Consider the following 15,265-nt stretch of genomic DNA (forward strand, 5'->3'; position numbering starts at 1 on the left):
AACCCCGCTGTCGGGAGCGACTGCACCGGCCTCTGGGCCACACTTATGCTTGCGTCAGTCTGATCTAGACGGTTGCAGTAGAACACAAGATCTGTCTGACTTGAATTACTGTTCCGAAAAAGGACGAGGCGTTACCTGAATAGGTGAGACTTGTTGAACAAATGCCATTGTAAATACGGTAGATTTCTAGATGATAATTGCTAATGCTATCCTTCGACCCCGAGGTTTCAATGTTGATGAATGATTTCTTTATATAAAGGGAGCCAAGAAACCGATTATAGCGCCGTCCACCAAAAGAGCCCTCTTGTTCCGTTCTGTCTGTCCCGGACTCATGGCCTACTTCGGCCTCCAGAAGCTCACTTGGAATAAACCAAAGTTTTTGCAGAGGAGACTAACTAATGCGGAGGCGTCTTCTCCGTTCTTTCCATGCCATCTGTCGTTACGTAATGTCAAGGTTTACTTGAGGCAATCCAGAGGACGACAAAAGCCCACAGCCAACCCCGCAAGCTTCCTGTCCGTCGGCTGGAAGACAAGCCGCGTTCCAAAACTTGAGGCAGAGGGAGGCAACGGCTATCAAGGCGGATGTACAAGAATAAATAAATAAACGCAAAGAATGAAATTACAACCTGTGGGGTGAAGCTCCGCGCAAGTTTTGCAGAGACTTTGTTCCGCAGGAGTAGCACAACAAGAATCAGAGCCAAGATGAAGGGATGTTAAAACCAGCAGGGCCCTAGGATCGAATCTTCCCATCGTTTTACTGGGTCTATGGCAACTTAATCAACAATAAAACTTCTTCGAGGCTGTGTTCTATCAAATTTCGCACATTGCAACATTCATCCCGTGGGCTTTCGGAATTGTACAAGTTACACGGGCACACATACAAATACAGACGTACGATGACAACAAAAGATGCGACACCTGCCAGACTCTCCTTCGCTCCCAATCGGGCACGGGACAGCAGACCGAGATGTAGGAAGGAGTGAGCGGCTGACATGGCAAACAGTTGCGCACGTAGGCCTCGATGTCAACACCATGAAATAATAACCGACAACGAGACAAAAACAATACAAAACATGAAAGATATAAAAAGAATCACCCGTTGACGTCGACCAGCATGATGCAAATTCATAGCATGGTTTTAGAGTTTCGCTAGCTAGCTAGGTGTTGTCCCCTGTTTGCTTTTGAACATCCCTAGCCTCAATACCCTATGGCCAACGCAGACAACTCGTCTCAGCGCACCAACAAATAGTCAGGGCAGGGGGCTTTATCTGCACAGAAAAGCTGAGTGACCACCCTCCCTTTCCAGTGCAATGATGCAGTAGTCGCCCTAGGCTCTGCATCGTCCATTAGACCCGCCCTCAAGTTGAGCCCATTGCGTTGGCGGTGCTAGTCGTGCTAGCGGCGGTTGAAGCCGCTACTCTCGCCGCACAGATACTCCTCACCTAGGTGTGGTAAAGAAACAAGCCTCTGTATCTGTCTACAACTTGCATGGAGTATTCAGAGTTCGATATTTCAAAGGATGTTACGACATCCAGCTTTTCAAGCCAGAACTATCCGTGCCAGTAACGACTTGGACTTGCCGTGCCCAGAAAGGGCGGAACTCATCCGATGGAGAGTTCTTCACATGCCATGCTCTGAAGAGCTGTCCAGGATAGGCTGTTGTATACATCTTGACCTGAAGAGCATAAATCTCATACCCCACAAAGGTATGGGGTCACCATGTTCCCGAGTGAACCCTGGAAACCTTGATCGGGACGAACTAGTATTGCCCCGGGAGCGACCACACTACCTACGGCAAAGTCTCCAGAGACCTCTCGTCGCCCGGTGCCGGAAGAGCAATAACAAAGATGACACAACATGCTGACGATGGGGCAGGCAGCTGGGCTTATGCCTGCGCACTAGCGTCGGGAGCGCAGATTAACCACGATGGCATATGCAGCCCTAATCTCAATGGCCCATTGGGGGAGGGTATTAATATAAATCCAGCAGGATTGTGTCGGGAGATAATGTGCTGGCCGACGGGTCGAACATGTCGTTGCTGTGGTTGTTGAGTCATCAAGCGCTGACTTCCACAACCCGGCGGCACCCACGCGTTAACGTAGCCCGTGTCTGTCTGATTATGCCTAGCAACCAGAAAGGCTGTCTCAATGGTGTACATCACGATGTGACGCAACTGGATCTCCATCCCGTCCAAGTCACACTGCTCATGCCCGTGGCCGTTGAAGGCCCTAGTGCAACGGGAGTCTTCCAGCACATGGAGGGAAGACCTCACGAGGCCGTTTGTAAACAAGCAAAAGAAGCTGCAAGAATACAGCAAACTAAGTCGCAGGATCCGGGGGCGGCTTGGGCTCGATAGGCGGGCGGGAGACGGGCGTGGATGCACGATGGACATGGGGTGACAGAGCGAATGGGAACTCGAGTTTGGGAAAGAGCAGAGATGATTGACTGGCCAATCTGACGTGCATAAGACGGACGATCTGTAGGCGGCCAGAAGCGGCATGGATGGTATTTTGGTACCATCGCCAGTAACATCAAAGGGCCGGGCGGCTGTGATACGGGATCAACATGATACCGGTCTGACGGCGCAGAGTGGCTGGATCTATCCAGCTGCGTGGTAGAGGCCATTTTAGAGGGCGGGCATCCCACATTTGGGGGGTCGGGATAAGTGGCAGGGGCGCATGAAAAGTGAACCAACTGCTAGGGGGAGGGGTTTTCTTTTCTTCTTGGCCATCTGCGTCGCTTTAGGAGAATAGGCATTTGATTGTCACGTTTAGCATGTTGAGGTGGAACTAAGGAATTTTTCATCTACAAGCAATCTTGTCGCCAGTTATTTGAAATGGAGGATAAAAAGCGAACAACAACTCGACAGCTTAGACCGGGTTGGCGTTCACATGGTGGCAACAAGGGCAGCCGCTTGTGGGTGGCAAAGACTACAAGATCCTGAGGATTTTCGTGCAGCGCTGACGAAGTAGCACACGATGCTGCAAGTGTGTGCGTATGCGTGTGGATGTGCGTTGTATATGTGTGTGTGAGAGTGTGAGTAAGTGAGTGAGTGTGAGTGTGTGTGAGTGTGTGTGAGTGTGTGCGAGTGTGTGTGAATGTGTGTATGTCTGTGTGTTCGGAGGCGATGGTTCGGACTGAAAATTGGGCGGCGTGGCACTCGGGATTCGGTCTGGGTGTCCTTTGGACAATGGCGGCGCACATGAAGCTGCAGGAGAGTGGCAGAAGAGGGAGCGGCTCGGTAGTCGACGATTGGCTCAGGGGTTGGGGAATGGTGGTGATGGAGGAGGTGAAGCAGACGGTGTGGGTTGATGCTGGTTGGGCTGGCGGGGGGCTGATTGGGCCGTGTGATGTGTTGGCATGGCGTGCCAGCTCTCGTGGACGATGCAGATTGGATAGCGGGGAGCCAGGGGGGTGTGCCCTCTTGGCCGTCGGCTCTGTGCAGTGGAACAAGCGCTGGCGAGGGCTCATCAGGAGGACGCATGGAGTCGAGCATGTAAAACAAGAGGGCCAAAGGCTACATGCATGCCAGCTCATCCAGGCGGCCCAGAAGCAGAGGTAATTTTGCGTCGGTCGGCCTTGCTGGTATCGCTGTCGCTGCATTTATTGGGCCGCTGGTGAATCATGATTTGCCCGGCTTTTGTTGGGGAACACGAGGTGGTTGATGAGGTGGACAACCTGGCCTGGCCGACCGCTGTAACAGGATTCACGTCGCAGACCGCCTCTCTCCTCCGGGCCCCAAAGAGAATGCTGCATGGCATGGGTGCCGTGCCATCTCGGGGCCCCAGGCGGCGGTGTTTTCTCTCCGGCAAGCAATATTAGATGCAGCTCGGCGTCGGGGGCGAATGATGGAGCAGTACGTATTCTTCAAGCGACAGCAGTGTCGGACGTGGTACTATGGAAATAGAGCAACAATGCACAAGGGCGCGGCGGTTCCTGCGGTGGATCGTGGGAGCGGGCAGCAAGGCGAAGGCCGCCTCAATTTGGTCCTTGTAACCGTACGGATGTTGCATGCGAATACATGGCAGAGGGCGAGGTACAACCAGGTACCATGGGGGTGAAGCAGTGTACTACCTTATTATTGTAAGATGTAGGTGTTGTGGATGCAGCCGGAGGAAGGGCGACAGGGACGGATGGCTGGATCAGAGGAGATGACGATAGCAAAGTCAACCAGAAGAAATGCTATGCGGGTTTTCAGTTGTGTTGTTGTTTGTTGCGCCCCGCAGGTCTGGTTACTGCAATTACCCGTGGCGTGGGTCAACTTGGACTCGGAGGACATGGACATGGACTTGGACTCGAGGAGCCGATGGCTTGGTGTGCCGGTACACTAGTGACTAGCAACGCCGTGGGTGATCGCGTGGCAATCGAAACAGAAGAAGAAATAGAAACAAAAACAAAAGCAACGATAACGATTGTGGCGGTGGTGATGGTAAACTGGATGAGCCTCCCTCTTGACCTGACCAGGACTGGGGTTTGGCGCATGGGATTTGAGCGTTGTTTCTGACTTTGTTTTTTGGTGTGGGTGTGCGTTGGCGGGCAACGAAACGTCTTTTTTTTTTTGCTTTCTTCTCTTCGTCCAATGTCCTTCGTGTCCCACTCTCCCCGGCTTCCCCTTCCCTCATCCTTTCCCTGTCCCTCGTCGCCTCCTCCCCTTACTATGCACTCAGCGCACTTTGTGAGGTGGCAGGTGAAAGGCGCTTGCCCCGTCCGTTCCTTCTAGCTTCGTTCGATCTAGGCCTATCTGTACACTGGTTGGTTGTCCGCCCCTCCTTCCCCTCCAACCTCCAGCCTCTAACCCTACCTTCCCTCCCTCTTTCCTTACTTCCTTACCCCACAACTACCTACTACCTATGTACTTTGTAGCCGCCTTCCCAGACAAACACAACGAATTAAACAGGTGGTACTTGGGAAAAGGTGCACATTTGTGACGTCGGACATGTCCCTAATTACCTGCCCGCCTCACCTTCCTTACCTTTCGCCTCGGAGGCGACGAACTGCGACTGCAACTACAACCGCGCGCCCCCATACCTACCTTCTAGGAATGTTTGGAAGGTTCGAAATGTTCCACAGACAGCTCCCATCTCACCGATCTACGTTGTGATTCCTTGCTGGGTGAGGTGAGATGCTGTGGTCATCCTCACCCGCCCACTTTGGCCCCCCTCTTTTCTCTTCTCTTGGGAGGGGAGGGGGGGAAAGGATCCGCCAGCGGTTCGCAGCCACACAGGGAACAGAAGCAGGCTGGCAGGGAAGCAAGCGGCGCCATGATCGAACCGTGGGACTGCCCTGTTGCTCCTGCCCTTGCCTGCCACGCAGTCACCACGCTGCTGGCAGCCCAGTCCCTTCCGTCTCTTAACCGCTGGCCTGTTCCTGCCCGGTCGGTCCTGGTTCCGGGCCCATCGGGTTCCCCCTGTTCCAGCAAGTCGGACTGCACCGAGCTTGTTGCTGTTGCTGTTGCTTGTTGTCTGCTCGGTTGCGGGTGTGCGTGCATCTTGTTGCCGGCACCTCACCTCCTTCCCTACACCTCCTTCCTCTACACCTCCCTACATACGGAGAGTACTGCAGCAGTCAGTACACCTCACCTTACCTTACCTCACCTCACCTCGCCGCCTCGCACGCATTCTCACCTCAGCGCCCCCCAGCCCGTCTCCATCCAGCTGTCGTTCGTTCCGTTTCTCCTGCTCCACGTCTGCCTTCTTTCCTGCATGTCGCCAGCTCGCCGCCTGGCAACCCGGCTTGGTTCAACACTACTTATCGTGTACACTGCACTACACCTCACTACACTACTACCCGACAGATACGGGTCTCTGGGTTCCCGCTAAACCTTCCAGGTATCCGTACCTTGCTACCACCCAGTACCTTGCCAACCCACCGTGTCGTGCCTTGCCTTGCCTTGCCTTCCTTGCCCTGTTGTGCCTTCCTCGCCTTGCTACCCTGGCCTTTCTTGTCCCGTCCCTTCCTCCCGCAATACCTTAAACACCAACCACGGCCAGACCTCGCTCGACTCTTGCTTTGTCTGGGCTCTGATTGTTCTTCTCCCCAAAGGAAACCTTCCAACGTAAATATTTTTTTTTACTCCCACTCGATAACGCACATAGGCAACCGCGCCCGACTTTTCGAGGAACTGGCATTGCGCCGGCCTCCCATTTCCCTCCCCCACCGTCTCCCCTCTTCCGCCACTCTCTGTTGCTATTGTCGTCCCCGAGTCTGCCCCGCCCCTGTAGACGCCGTATCCACCCAACAGCTCCCATCCATCGTCAGCAGCGCACAATCGGCGACATCAGAATCCACGACGCCACGCGGTCGCGACAGCACAGCTACCAGCTTGCACGAGAGCTGCTGCTGAAGCTGCCCGTTCGCCCTTTGTTGCATAATCTCATGGTTGCATTATGATTTCCATGCAGCGTTCCCTTTCCTCGCCTGTTCGCATAGTGTCTGCCCGTACGTAGCGCATCGACCGCATCGGTTCTCCCAAGCTTCGCTCCCAACCCGTCCCTCCTCACCTACTGACGGTTGCTGCTTCTTTGCGACAGCTGCCCTTCAAGATGACGCGAACACGCCCCGCCCTCCGACTCCCCCCTCCGAGACATACAATACCTCGTTCAGGTCCCGCCGCCAGAGGTCCCCGAGCCCGACCCGAAGTGCCGAGTCCGTAACCCTGCACGTCCGCCGTAGCGAAGACATACCGAGGAGGCCCGCCTCCCACCAGAAGCCCGTGATTGCCCAAGCGGCTACACCTACTGCCACATCGCCAGTCAAGAGTACAGCGGAATCCTCGTCCGAAACTGCGCCCGCACCTGCCGCCGCAGACAAGACATCCTCGCCCTCGCTGCCCCAAGCTTTGCTCCCGGACCCTTCCATGTACACAAACACCCATTTGGCTCCCGAGCCTGATTCTACGACCCTGGAGGAGCTCGCCCACCTGGTTAGGCTGTCCAAGTATCAAGAGCGCAAGCGCGCGAACACGAGGATCCGTCTCCAGAGGAGCCTCATCTCCACCGCTCTGTCTGCCCGCTTGAATCGCTGCGGTGAGATTGCCCGAAAGAACTTGGTTGACTGCTTTCGTTCCGATGACAAGAAGACCTTTGCTTCCCTCTTCAACGCCATTCACGACGTCCGAAAGAGTTGCGACGAGCTACGCCGGTACGCCCTCTTGGAACCAGAATTGGATTCTCTCCAATCCCCCGCTTTGGCGTCCTCGGAAAGCCTCGAGACGCCGCCCAAATCGACGTCGGGATCAAGCTCCCTTGGTTCCATCACCCCATTCCTTTCCGAGTTACCAGCTTCTGTCAGAGAAATATTCTTGAACTTCTTGGCCCAGATTAGGACGAATCCTGATTACTTGGCTGCGAGGTTGTGCTCTCTAACCCCTGCTGAACTGAGTGCATTTACTAGCTTCCACCAGGGACTGGAGCCTGTAGAGTCCGTCCTGCCCTACCATGGCCGTCCTGCAGCCCGGAGTCATGGTGGTTCAAGTACTCGGGCACCTGCCCACCTTCCCACCGCCATTGAGCGCCTGCTGTCCTTCCAGCGGCACGATCCCCTTTCAACCCTGGTCCATACATGCTTCGCCAACTCTGCAGGGCCAGACAGTGCCGAGGACCGGAGACGAACAGAGATATGGGGCACAGCTCTGGCGAGGCTGATCACCGAATCCAAGTCCAGCAGCGAGCCCATGCTGATATCTGTTCTCAATGTCTGGACCGCCATGCGCGACTGGTCCGGAAAGTCCAACATGGAGTGGTACTTGATGAAAATCCTCGAGGATGGAGCGTTTCTGTTGGACAAGGCCGAGGACCAGCACGGGACCAGGTTCAACCTCGCGGACTGGACAGCCAAGGACAGTATCGCAGCCGAGGAATTCTATGACAGGGCCGTCAATGAACTCTTTGAGATCATCGACGACGAAGATGCCACCGGTATTCCCGAGGGTCTGGTCGAGCTAGGCAATGCAATTTTGAAGAAACTGGACAGCAAACTCGTCGACGGAACCCGCAACTGGTTTGTATACAAGTGGCTCTTCTCCGTCTTCCTCTTGGGCGTCGTCATCCATCCAGAAAGCCATGGTTTAATGGGCGATTACCACATAACGGAATATGGCCGGCAGAAGATTCTTAAGCAAGTCGCCATGAGGGCACAGCAGTTGGTCGTGGAAATTACCTGGAACAAGAAGGGGACCGTTTCAACACCGCCCAAGATTCAAGGACATGTGGACAGCATCTTGAACCGTTTCAAACGATCCCGTTCCCAGAGGCCTCCAGCCAAGTTGCTGCCCGCTCGTTCCATCACCTCCCTTCGAGAGACCGTTGAAGTCCACCCGTACCTGGTCGTGAGCCCGGCTGATTTGGTTACTCTGGTCAATGCTTTGTTCCCCGAGCGGCGGCCCATGTCTGCCCAATCCAGTGGCTTGAGATCTGGTGCCCCATCCATCTCTGGGTTTTCAGCCATCTCCCAGCCGATTTCAATGGGTGGAGGTCGGAACAACTTTGAGACGGCATCGATCCTTAGTACAAGCGCATCATCGGTCTTTAGCGACGCGACTACGTCGAGGGAGACGACTTTGGAAGAGCAAAGAACCGGCTCACCACAGCGATACTCGCCGTCTGTACTGGACCCCTTGGCCCAACGTCGCCTGAGCAATTACGAAGACGATGGCTACCGCCTACGCTTCGCCCTACGGGAACTGGGTGCTCAAGTTGGAATGGACGTTGTTCAAGGCTCTTGCCACCCTTGTGCGGAACGATGGGCTGTTCTGTTCATCTCAGCAGACGGAAACAGTCTGTCAACCCAAATGACATATGACCCGGAGGACGAGGTTGAAGACGAGGAGAACTCTTCAACAAGCGATACTGACGATGAAGAGATTGACGAGAAACCCGAGCTAGACAAGGACTACCACCAATTGAGAGACTCGATCTTGAGGCTCGTTGAGGATTTTGAAATCCCGCCAAGTATCGAGCCAGAAGGCAGTCGAGCTCAGTTCAGCAATCGAGCAACTGGGATCAAAAAGTATCGGTCAAAAAACAAGATCATCACTGCCGAAAAGTCTACGCCCAGCAGGAACCCTTACCGCAGACGCGACACCGAAGTCCAGACAACCCCTGTGCGGGACAGCCCGCAAGACAAGGAAAGCACATTGACAAAGGAGGCCGACAAGGACTGGGAGGCGGATTCGGCACCGCCCTCAGTTCTCATCGCCATGCTGACTGCCGCATCTTCTCAGTCGCGAGCGCAGGCCGACTTTGTATCGGCTCACCTCTACTGGAAGACGTTGCAGCAACTCAACGCCTTGAGCTCAGAATCCTTGAAGCGGAACGGGTTTGCCATACTCTTGAACATTTTTTCGCGTGGGCCGCGGGATTCGATCCGCCGCTGCGCGTCCGCCATCGAGGAGTACGACGCCTGGCTTGTCTGGCTCAAGCAAAGCCAAGAGCGACACGAAGGACTCATCGACAACATGATGAAACGTCTACGAGCTCTTCGCGACAAGATGTGGTATGTGACTGATGTCCGCAACTCTGCGCCATATGAACAGAGCCGCAATATTTGCGCAGCCCTGAAGACTATGGGTATGCCACGGCGATACAACTCATATCAGCGCAACCGTGCCCACCTTGCTCGGGGACCCGCGTCAAGCTATCTGTACCGCACTGAAACTCAAATCATGGATCTTCTTGCAGCATCAGAAGAACAAGGGGGACCCAACAAACTGAGCGATGACCAGGCCGACAAGACTTCACGCTGGCTTCAACAGGCAGGCGTCGAGAACTTTTGTTGCGGAGAGGAACGGATACACAGGTTCTGTTGCGAGGTCGACACCTGCATCTCAAAGCTGATTGGCGATTCGATCATGGATGGTCCTGTTTTGTGGTCAAGCGAGTTGTACCAGCGCGACAGGCGGAATCTGGAAACTGGAAGGGGCCCCCGGGAAAGAGATCATCCATTCGACGATTCCGCTAGTGTCATGAGCGACCCGGATCGGAGGTTCATGTCTACCGGTCGACCTAGCTCTGTCCGGGACCTCCGGGCTATGTCGGCTCACAACTCGAGCCAGCAATCATTCGACTCCGGCAGCTACCGATTCTCCAGGGCGAGCACAGTCTTGTCTGACATTATCGATGGACAGGACTATTTTGGCGTTTCCTCACCCGTCCACACTATCGATTCAAGTTCCACGTTCTGGTCACCGTTCCAGTCGGCAGTCTCCCCAAGTTCGACCACGTCACGGGCTCAGTCACCAACAACCAGCATGACGAACCTGTCCGGTGTGTTTCAAAACCACCACCATTATCCCATAGGCCCACACGCGAGCCACTCTACTGGCCGACCCGGTACTTCAGCATCGTCGAACGAGACGATCCATCAACAACGTCAGTCAGAGGAGAAGGCCCGCTTTCTCGATGAGCTACGCCAGACCTTGATCAGTCTATTGCTGTCCGATTTAGGCACACTAGTCTTCTCCCGTGGCTCAGAGACGGACGACTGGTTCTCGACTTTGGGTCAAGAATGTATCGACAGGCGCGACGCCCTCGACAGACGCGCACGAAGAGCAGGGACTAAGTCGGGCAAGACGCCGCTGAGGCCTCGTGTCATTGAGAAGAAGAAGAGTTTTGGCAACTTGCGAGGTGCGGGCGAGACAGATAAAAGCTCCGAATCCACGGAAACAGCCAGCGCCCCAGGAAACGACAGCTCAGCAGCAACCGAGACCGTCTCTACCCGATCCAAGCCACCGTCCAAGGATTCCACTCCCGAGTTCCCCTTCAAGAAGTCCTTCCAGCGCTTGCTTCGCATGTTCAGCGTCCACCCCAATCCGCACGCCAAGCTGAGTGCCCTGTACGAGCTGCAACAACTCATCGTCGCCTCCATGGCTAGTAGCTCTAGAAGGTCGAGACTCGGCTGGAATAGAGCGGAATTCATGTCGGGCCCGGGAGATGATTCTACGGGGCCTGGCCGCTCAAACCCGCTGGAAGAGGCGATGGTCAACGTTAGAGGGAGGCGCTCGCATACGCTATTGCAATCGCCTCTCACATCGCCACCGGCCAATGGGCCCCAGTTGCGCTCTGGGAACCCGGAATCTCGCGCCGGCGTTACAGGCAACCCGTCGACTACAGACGCTGTCACCAATGTTTTAAGAACGCTTTTCCGCGACGCATCCATCCGCCCGAAGACGCTATTTCGTGACCTGCAGTTCATTGCAGCCTTCGTCAACCCTACTATTCTCGACAACACAGACAAGGGGACGGCATTCTGGGATACCGGTCTGGCTGCCTTGGGTCTCAAACAAGAAGTTTGCCGCACCATGATTGAGGTAGCGGACGAGGTTCAAAGTGTATACACGAGCACTCGAAAGATGACGACCGATGCACAAGTCCAAGACATGGAGCGGCCGAACACCGACTCGCCTCCTCCCGTTACAACTGCTTACAGCTTGGCCCAGGCAGGAAAGATGTGGACCATTACAGCCAAGGAAGGTCTTCCAACGGCCCAGCGAGAGCTGGCAATATTCTATTTGTCAAATCCCGAGCTCGTTGAGAGAACGACGTTGCCTCTCTCCAAGCCACGCGAGGTGTTCAAGCAGACCGTTATGGACAAGTACGCCGGCACCTCCGGAAGAACCGGCCCCGGCGCTAGGCTCTATGCCGGTGATAGGAACCGCACATCTGCAGGTGCATCTGGCCTTGGGGGTTCCGTCGGGTCTCAACACCCTGGCCAGGACCCGGGCTCTAAAGACGGAGACGTTCGCAGCGACCCAGCACTGATGTGCGTGGCGGTTCATTTTTTCCAGGCGGCAGAACAAGGCGGAGACGAACTCGCAACCTCTTTCCTGCGCCAGAACGAGTTTAATGCCATGGCTTAGATGCCCAAGTATACGAGGGTTGATTTCCGTTTTTAATTCTATAGCATATTTTTTTCTCATACGCTGCGCCAGGGGCGGGTTGTACTTTCAAATGATGGGGTGGTTATTATGAGGGCAACGACGTGTGGACAGAATGTTCTCACTCATCATGGCATGCATATACACCGAGCATTTATAACGGGAGGGTTGGTAACTTGGGCAGGGTTGTCACTCCGGCAGCAGAAGCGCAAATTGTGCTCCATGGATTTTCTTTATTTACTGTCTCATTTCTCTGATAGACACCTCATGTAGAAGGTGGGAACATTTGGGCAGCGGGCACATGGACTTTTTCATTTTTGGAGGATATACCACTTTTCTACGTATGATCATGATTAGGATACGAAATAAAGACTAGGGTCTGTCTAGGGAATCTTCCTTGATACCTTTGAAATGGAATTGAATTGTACCGCGCACGTATTGTTCACTGAACCAAATGACGCCCTTTTATTTACCGTCTGCCTTCGTGGCATGGCCACCATTTCCATGCCTAGCTAGGGACGACAACAGATTCCGTAGACGTGTGAATCACTCTTCCTCGGCAAGGCTAACATGACGAGTTTCTGCAACACGTCTGCGTTCCCACAACAGAGCAATGGATGACTCCTTGGCATGGGCCTCACTTGAACGCGTGTCCGAATCCGAGAGCAGAGGTGCGCGGTTGAGATGCCGGCCGTGGCTTGGGGAGTCAAGGAAGATGGACTCAAGCGAGAAGAGGGCACACGCCATCAATTAAAGATTGTTCAATCCGACGTTGTACTTTATTCGTCCCACCCCGTTTCGAGGGTTTACGGAACCAACACGATGCGATAAATCACACAATATGCCACCAGCCATCTTGTCTTGGCTTTGGTCAATGCTACATCCCACCCTCCCCCAGTAAGGTAAGCTACCATGTGCCACTGTATTCGTGTGCACAGCTCACCAAGTAAACTCAATGTCCCTTGGGACCCAAACGCCGTTATTTCCTCATGTCCACATCAACCTGTTCAACCAATGCCTCGCCCCTTCCTTTGGGGGAAAAAAAGAATACCCAAGCTTTTGATGACCGTCATCCCCCGAAAAAAACATAGTAATACGCCTGCCGCCAAGACACTTACTGTCCCCTCCCGAAGCGAATGTCAAAGTCCTTGAGCACGCTCATGATACTCGCGGCCTCAACCTCGATGGGCAGACGGGACGGCGAGGGGAGCGTCTGGCCAGGCTTGGGCGCGGCGCGGAGCTTGGGCAGCCAGGAGCCGATGTCATCGGCAGCCTTTTCGAAGTTTCGGTGACTCGCCAGTGTCTGGTATGCCTCGGCGCAGCTGAGACTCAAGCCGAGCTTGCCCTTGACGGGTAGACGGGGAGGCGCAGACTGAGACTTGCAGCATCCGCCGCCGGGGCCAGCACCGCCACAGCAGCCGCCACCGGATCCTCCGCCGTTGCGCTCAAAGTTTGCGGAGAGGGCGCGGCAGAAGAGGCCCGACTTGGGATCAGACATGCACTGGGCGCAGGTTCCTGGACCCTTTGGGCCACAGCCGCGGGACACTGGGGCGGGGGGCTGGGTGGTCTGGGGACGGGGACGGAGCTTGACGGCGCCATCCGCGTCGATCTCCATGGGGATGGGCGGGGGGACGGCGTCGTTCTCTGATGGGGGAGGGGTTTGAGTCTGCTGGGAGTATGCGGGAGGAGGTCCGTAGGGGGTAGTAGCAGGAGGGCCGAGGGACATGGAGGTCTCGGCACAGATGCAGTATGTGCCGTCCTTGCAAAAGCCGCAGGAGTCCCTGAATGCCACGGAGGGCAGCTGGGGTTGGGGCTGCATGATGGAAAGGGTTGACTGCGGCGCGGGTGCCCTCTTGGAAAACATGGCAGTGAAGTCGATCTCTGTCTCTTCCTCTGGCGGAGTCGGTTCAATGCGCGTACGCTTTTCATTAGATGTCACCGCTGAGGGTGATGGCGCCCTCTTCAGGTCAGAGATGATGGCGCTCTTAATGGTCTCCTCAAGGCACTCACATCGGCCTCCGAGGGTGCACCTGCCGCATCCTGTGACGGTGTCGGAGAGAATATCGCTAGCGCAGGCACATCCCTCAGGGCCGCATGATCCGCATCCAAACGGGGCGGGAGAGTCTTCCATGTGGGTTGAGTCCTGGGGGGAGACGATCTGCGAGATGGAAAAGGGCTGGTTTGAGTGACCAACCGATGGGGTGGGGGGCTGCTCATGGTGAGTGATTTGAGAGTCCCGGCGGTGGGGTGAGGGCAGGCGCCGGGGAGCAGGCGTCTGCTCACTCCAGCGTCTCTTCTGGCCTTCAAGTTCGGTCTCGGCCTTGACGCGGTCCTTTCTTTCGCGGTCCAACATGTTCTCGAGGACGAGGCACCGGGACTTGAAGGACTGCAGTTCCATCTCCAGGCCATGCACTCTGTCCTTGAGATCCTTCTCGGTCTTCTCGTGGCCCTCGCGGATTTCGTCCAGCTGCTCTTCCAACTCGCCAACCCTGGCGGCCCTGCGCTCGCGGAAAGCACGCTGAGCTGCACGGTTCTGGGCCTTGCGCTTGGTGGGTGGCGTGTCAGTGGCAGGCTTGCGGCCGGGCTTCGGACGGGGCGGGATGACCCATTCCTTGGTGGTCATGGACATCTTGGGAGGAGCCTCTGTGGGCGGAGGGCTGATGACGGAAGCCATGGACATTTTGTTCACGACTTGAGGTGGTCTCGCTGAAATGGGTTGTGCAGCGTTGGGTCTGATAGCTGGCAGCTGATGCGGGGCGTGGGAGGCATTTGTCGGGCCGCTCGAGGTCGGGGTAGGTGCGCCGGTGCTCGAGGGCGGCGATGCGGCGCAAACGGGGGTCGACACGACCGAGTTGGAGCGAGATGCGGCCGTGTAGACACTTCGGGTTTCGCTCGGTGGTGAGGTGAGGGAGAAGGTTGAAGAAGAGTGGGAGGAGGAGACGGAAGTGGAAACACCTGAGGCGGCCATCATGGAAGGGACGAGCGAGCAGGGTTCCGCGGGCGGGGTTCGCTATGGACGCTCATTCGCTGGCGGGCGTTGGGAAGTCAGACGACAACTGGCTGACAGTTGGGCGGGTGTGGGTTGAAGATGTTTGCCAGCTGGTAAATCCGAGGATGCGGTTCGGCGCAGTTGGTGACGCTCGGCCCAAGATTGCAATCAGACAATCCCAAAAACAGATGCGATGGAAGCGGCCGAACGTGCGCAACAAGACTTTTTTTTTCTTTCTCGGGTTGAAGATTCCTCCAGCACAGAGCGTCTCTTGGGATAGGAGCAGGTGTTTGTTGTCCAAGTGCAGTGTTGCCGATATAGGCGGATGCTGATCAGGTTCGAGATGACACCCCTACAGCGACTGCACAGCTGATAGGTCTATCTGATCTTTTGTTGTGCACACA

At 55.5% G+C, this 15,265-nt stretch overlaps 2 protein-coding genes across 2 annotated transcripts; one reads left to right on the top strand and one right to left on the bottom strand.

Annotated features, from left to right (window-relative positions):
• Nucleotides 1-6,386: 6,386 nt before the first annotated feature.
• EsH8_III_000099 (uncharacterized protein) lies at nucleotides 6,387-11,854 on the top strand (the record flags this gene model as incomplete). Its single annotated transcript, XM_083261824.1, has 2 exons — nucleotides 6,387-6,438; nucleotides 6,531-11,854. 2 exons carry the CDS (start codon nucleotides 6,387-6,389, stop codon nucleotides 11,852-11,854), a joined length of 5,376 nt encoding a protein of 1,791 aa, XP_083122311.1.
• Nucleotides 11,855-12,986: 1,132 nt separating this feature from the next.
• Nucleotides 12,987-14,840, bottom strand: EsH8_III_000100 (uncharacterized protein; the record flags this gene model as incomplete). Its single annotated transcript, XM_083261825.1, has 1 exon — nucleotides 12,987-14,840. One exon carries the CDS (start codon nucleotides 14,838-14,840, stop codon nucleotides 12,987-12,989), a length of 1,854 nt encoding a protein of 617 aa, XP_083122312.1.
• Nucleotides 14,841-15,265: the final 425 nt, after the last annotated feature.

The sequence above is a fragment of the Colletotrichum jinshuiense genome, chromosome 3 (assembly GCF_051148585.1).
Source record: "Colletotrichum jinshuiense chromosome 3, complete sequence".
In the NCBI taxonomy this organism is placed as follows: Eukaryota; Fungi; Ascomycota; class Sordariomycetes; order Glomerellales; family Glomerellaceae; genus Colletotrichum; species Colletotrichum jinshuiense.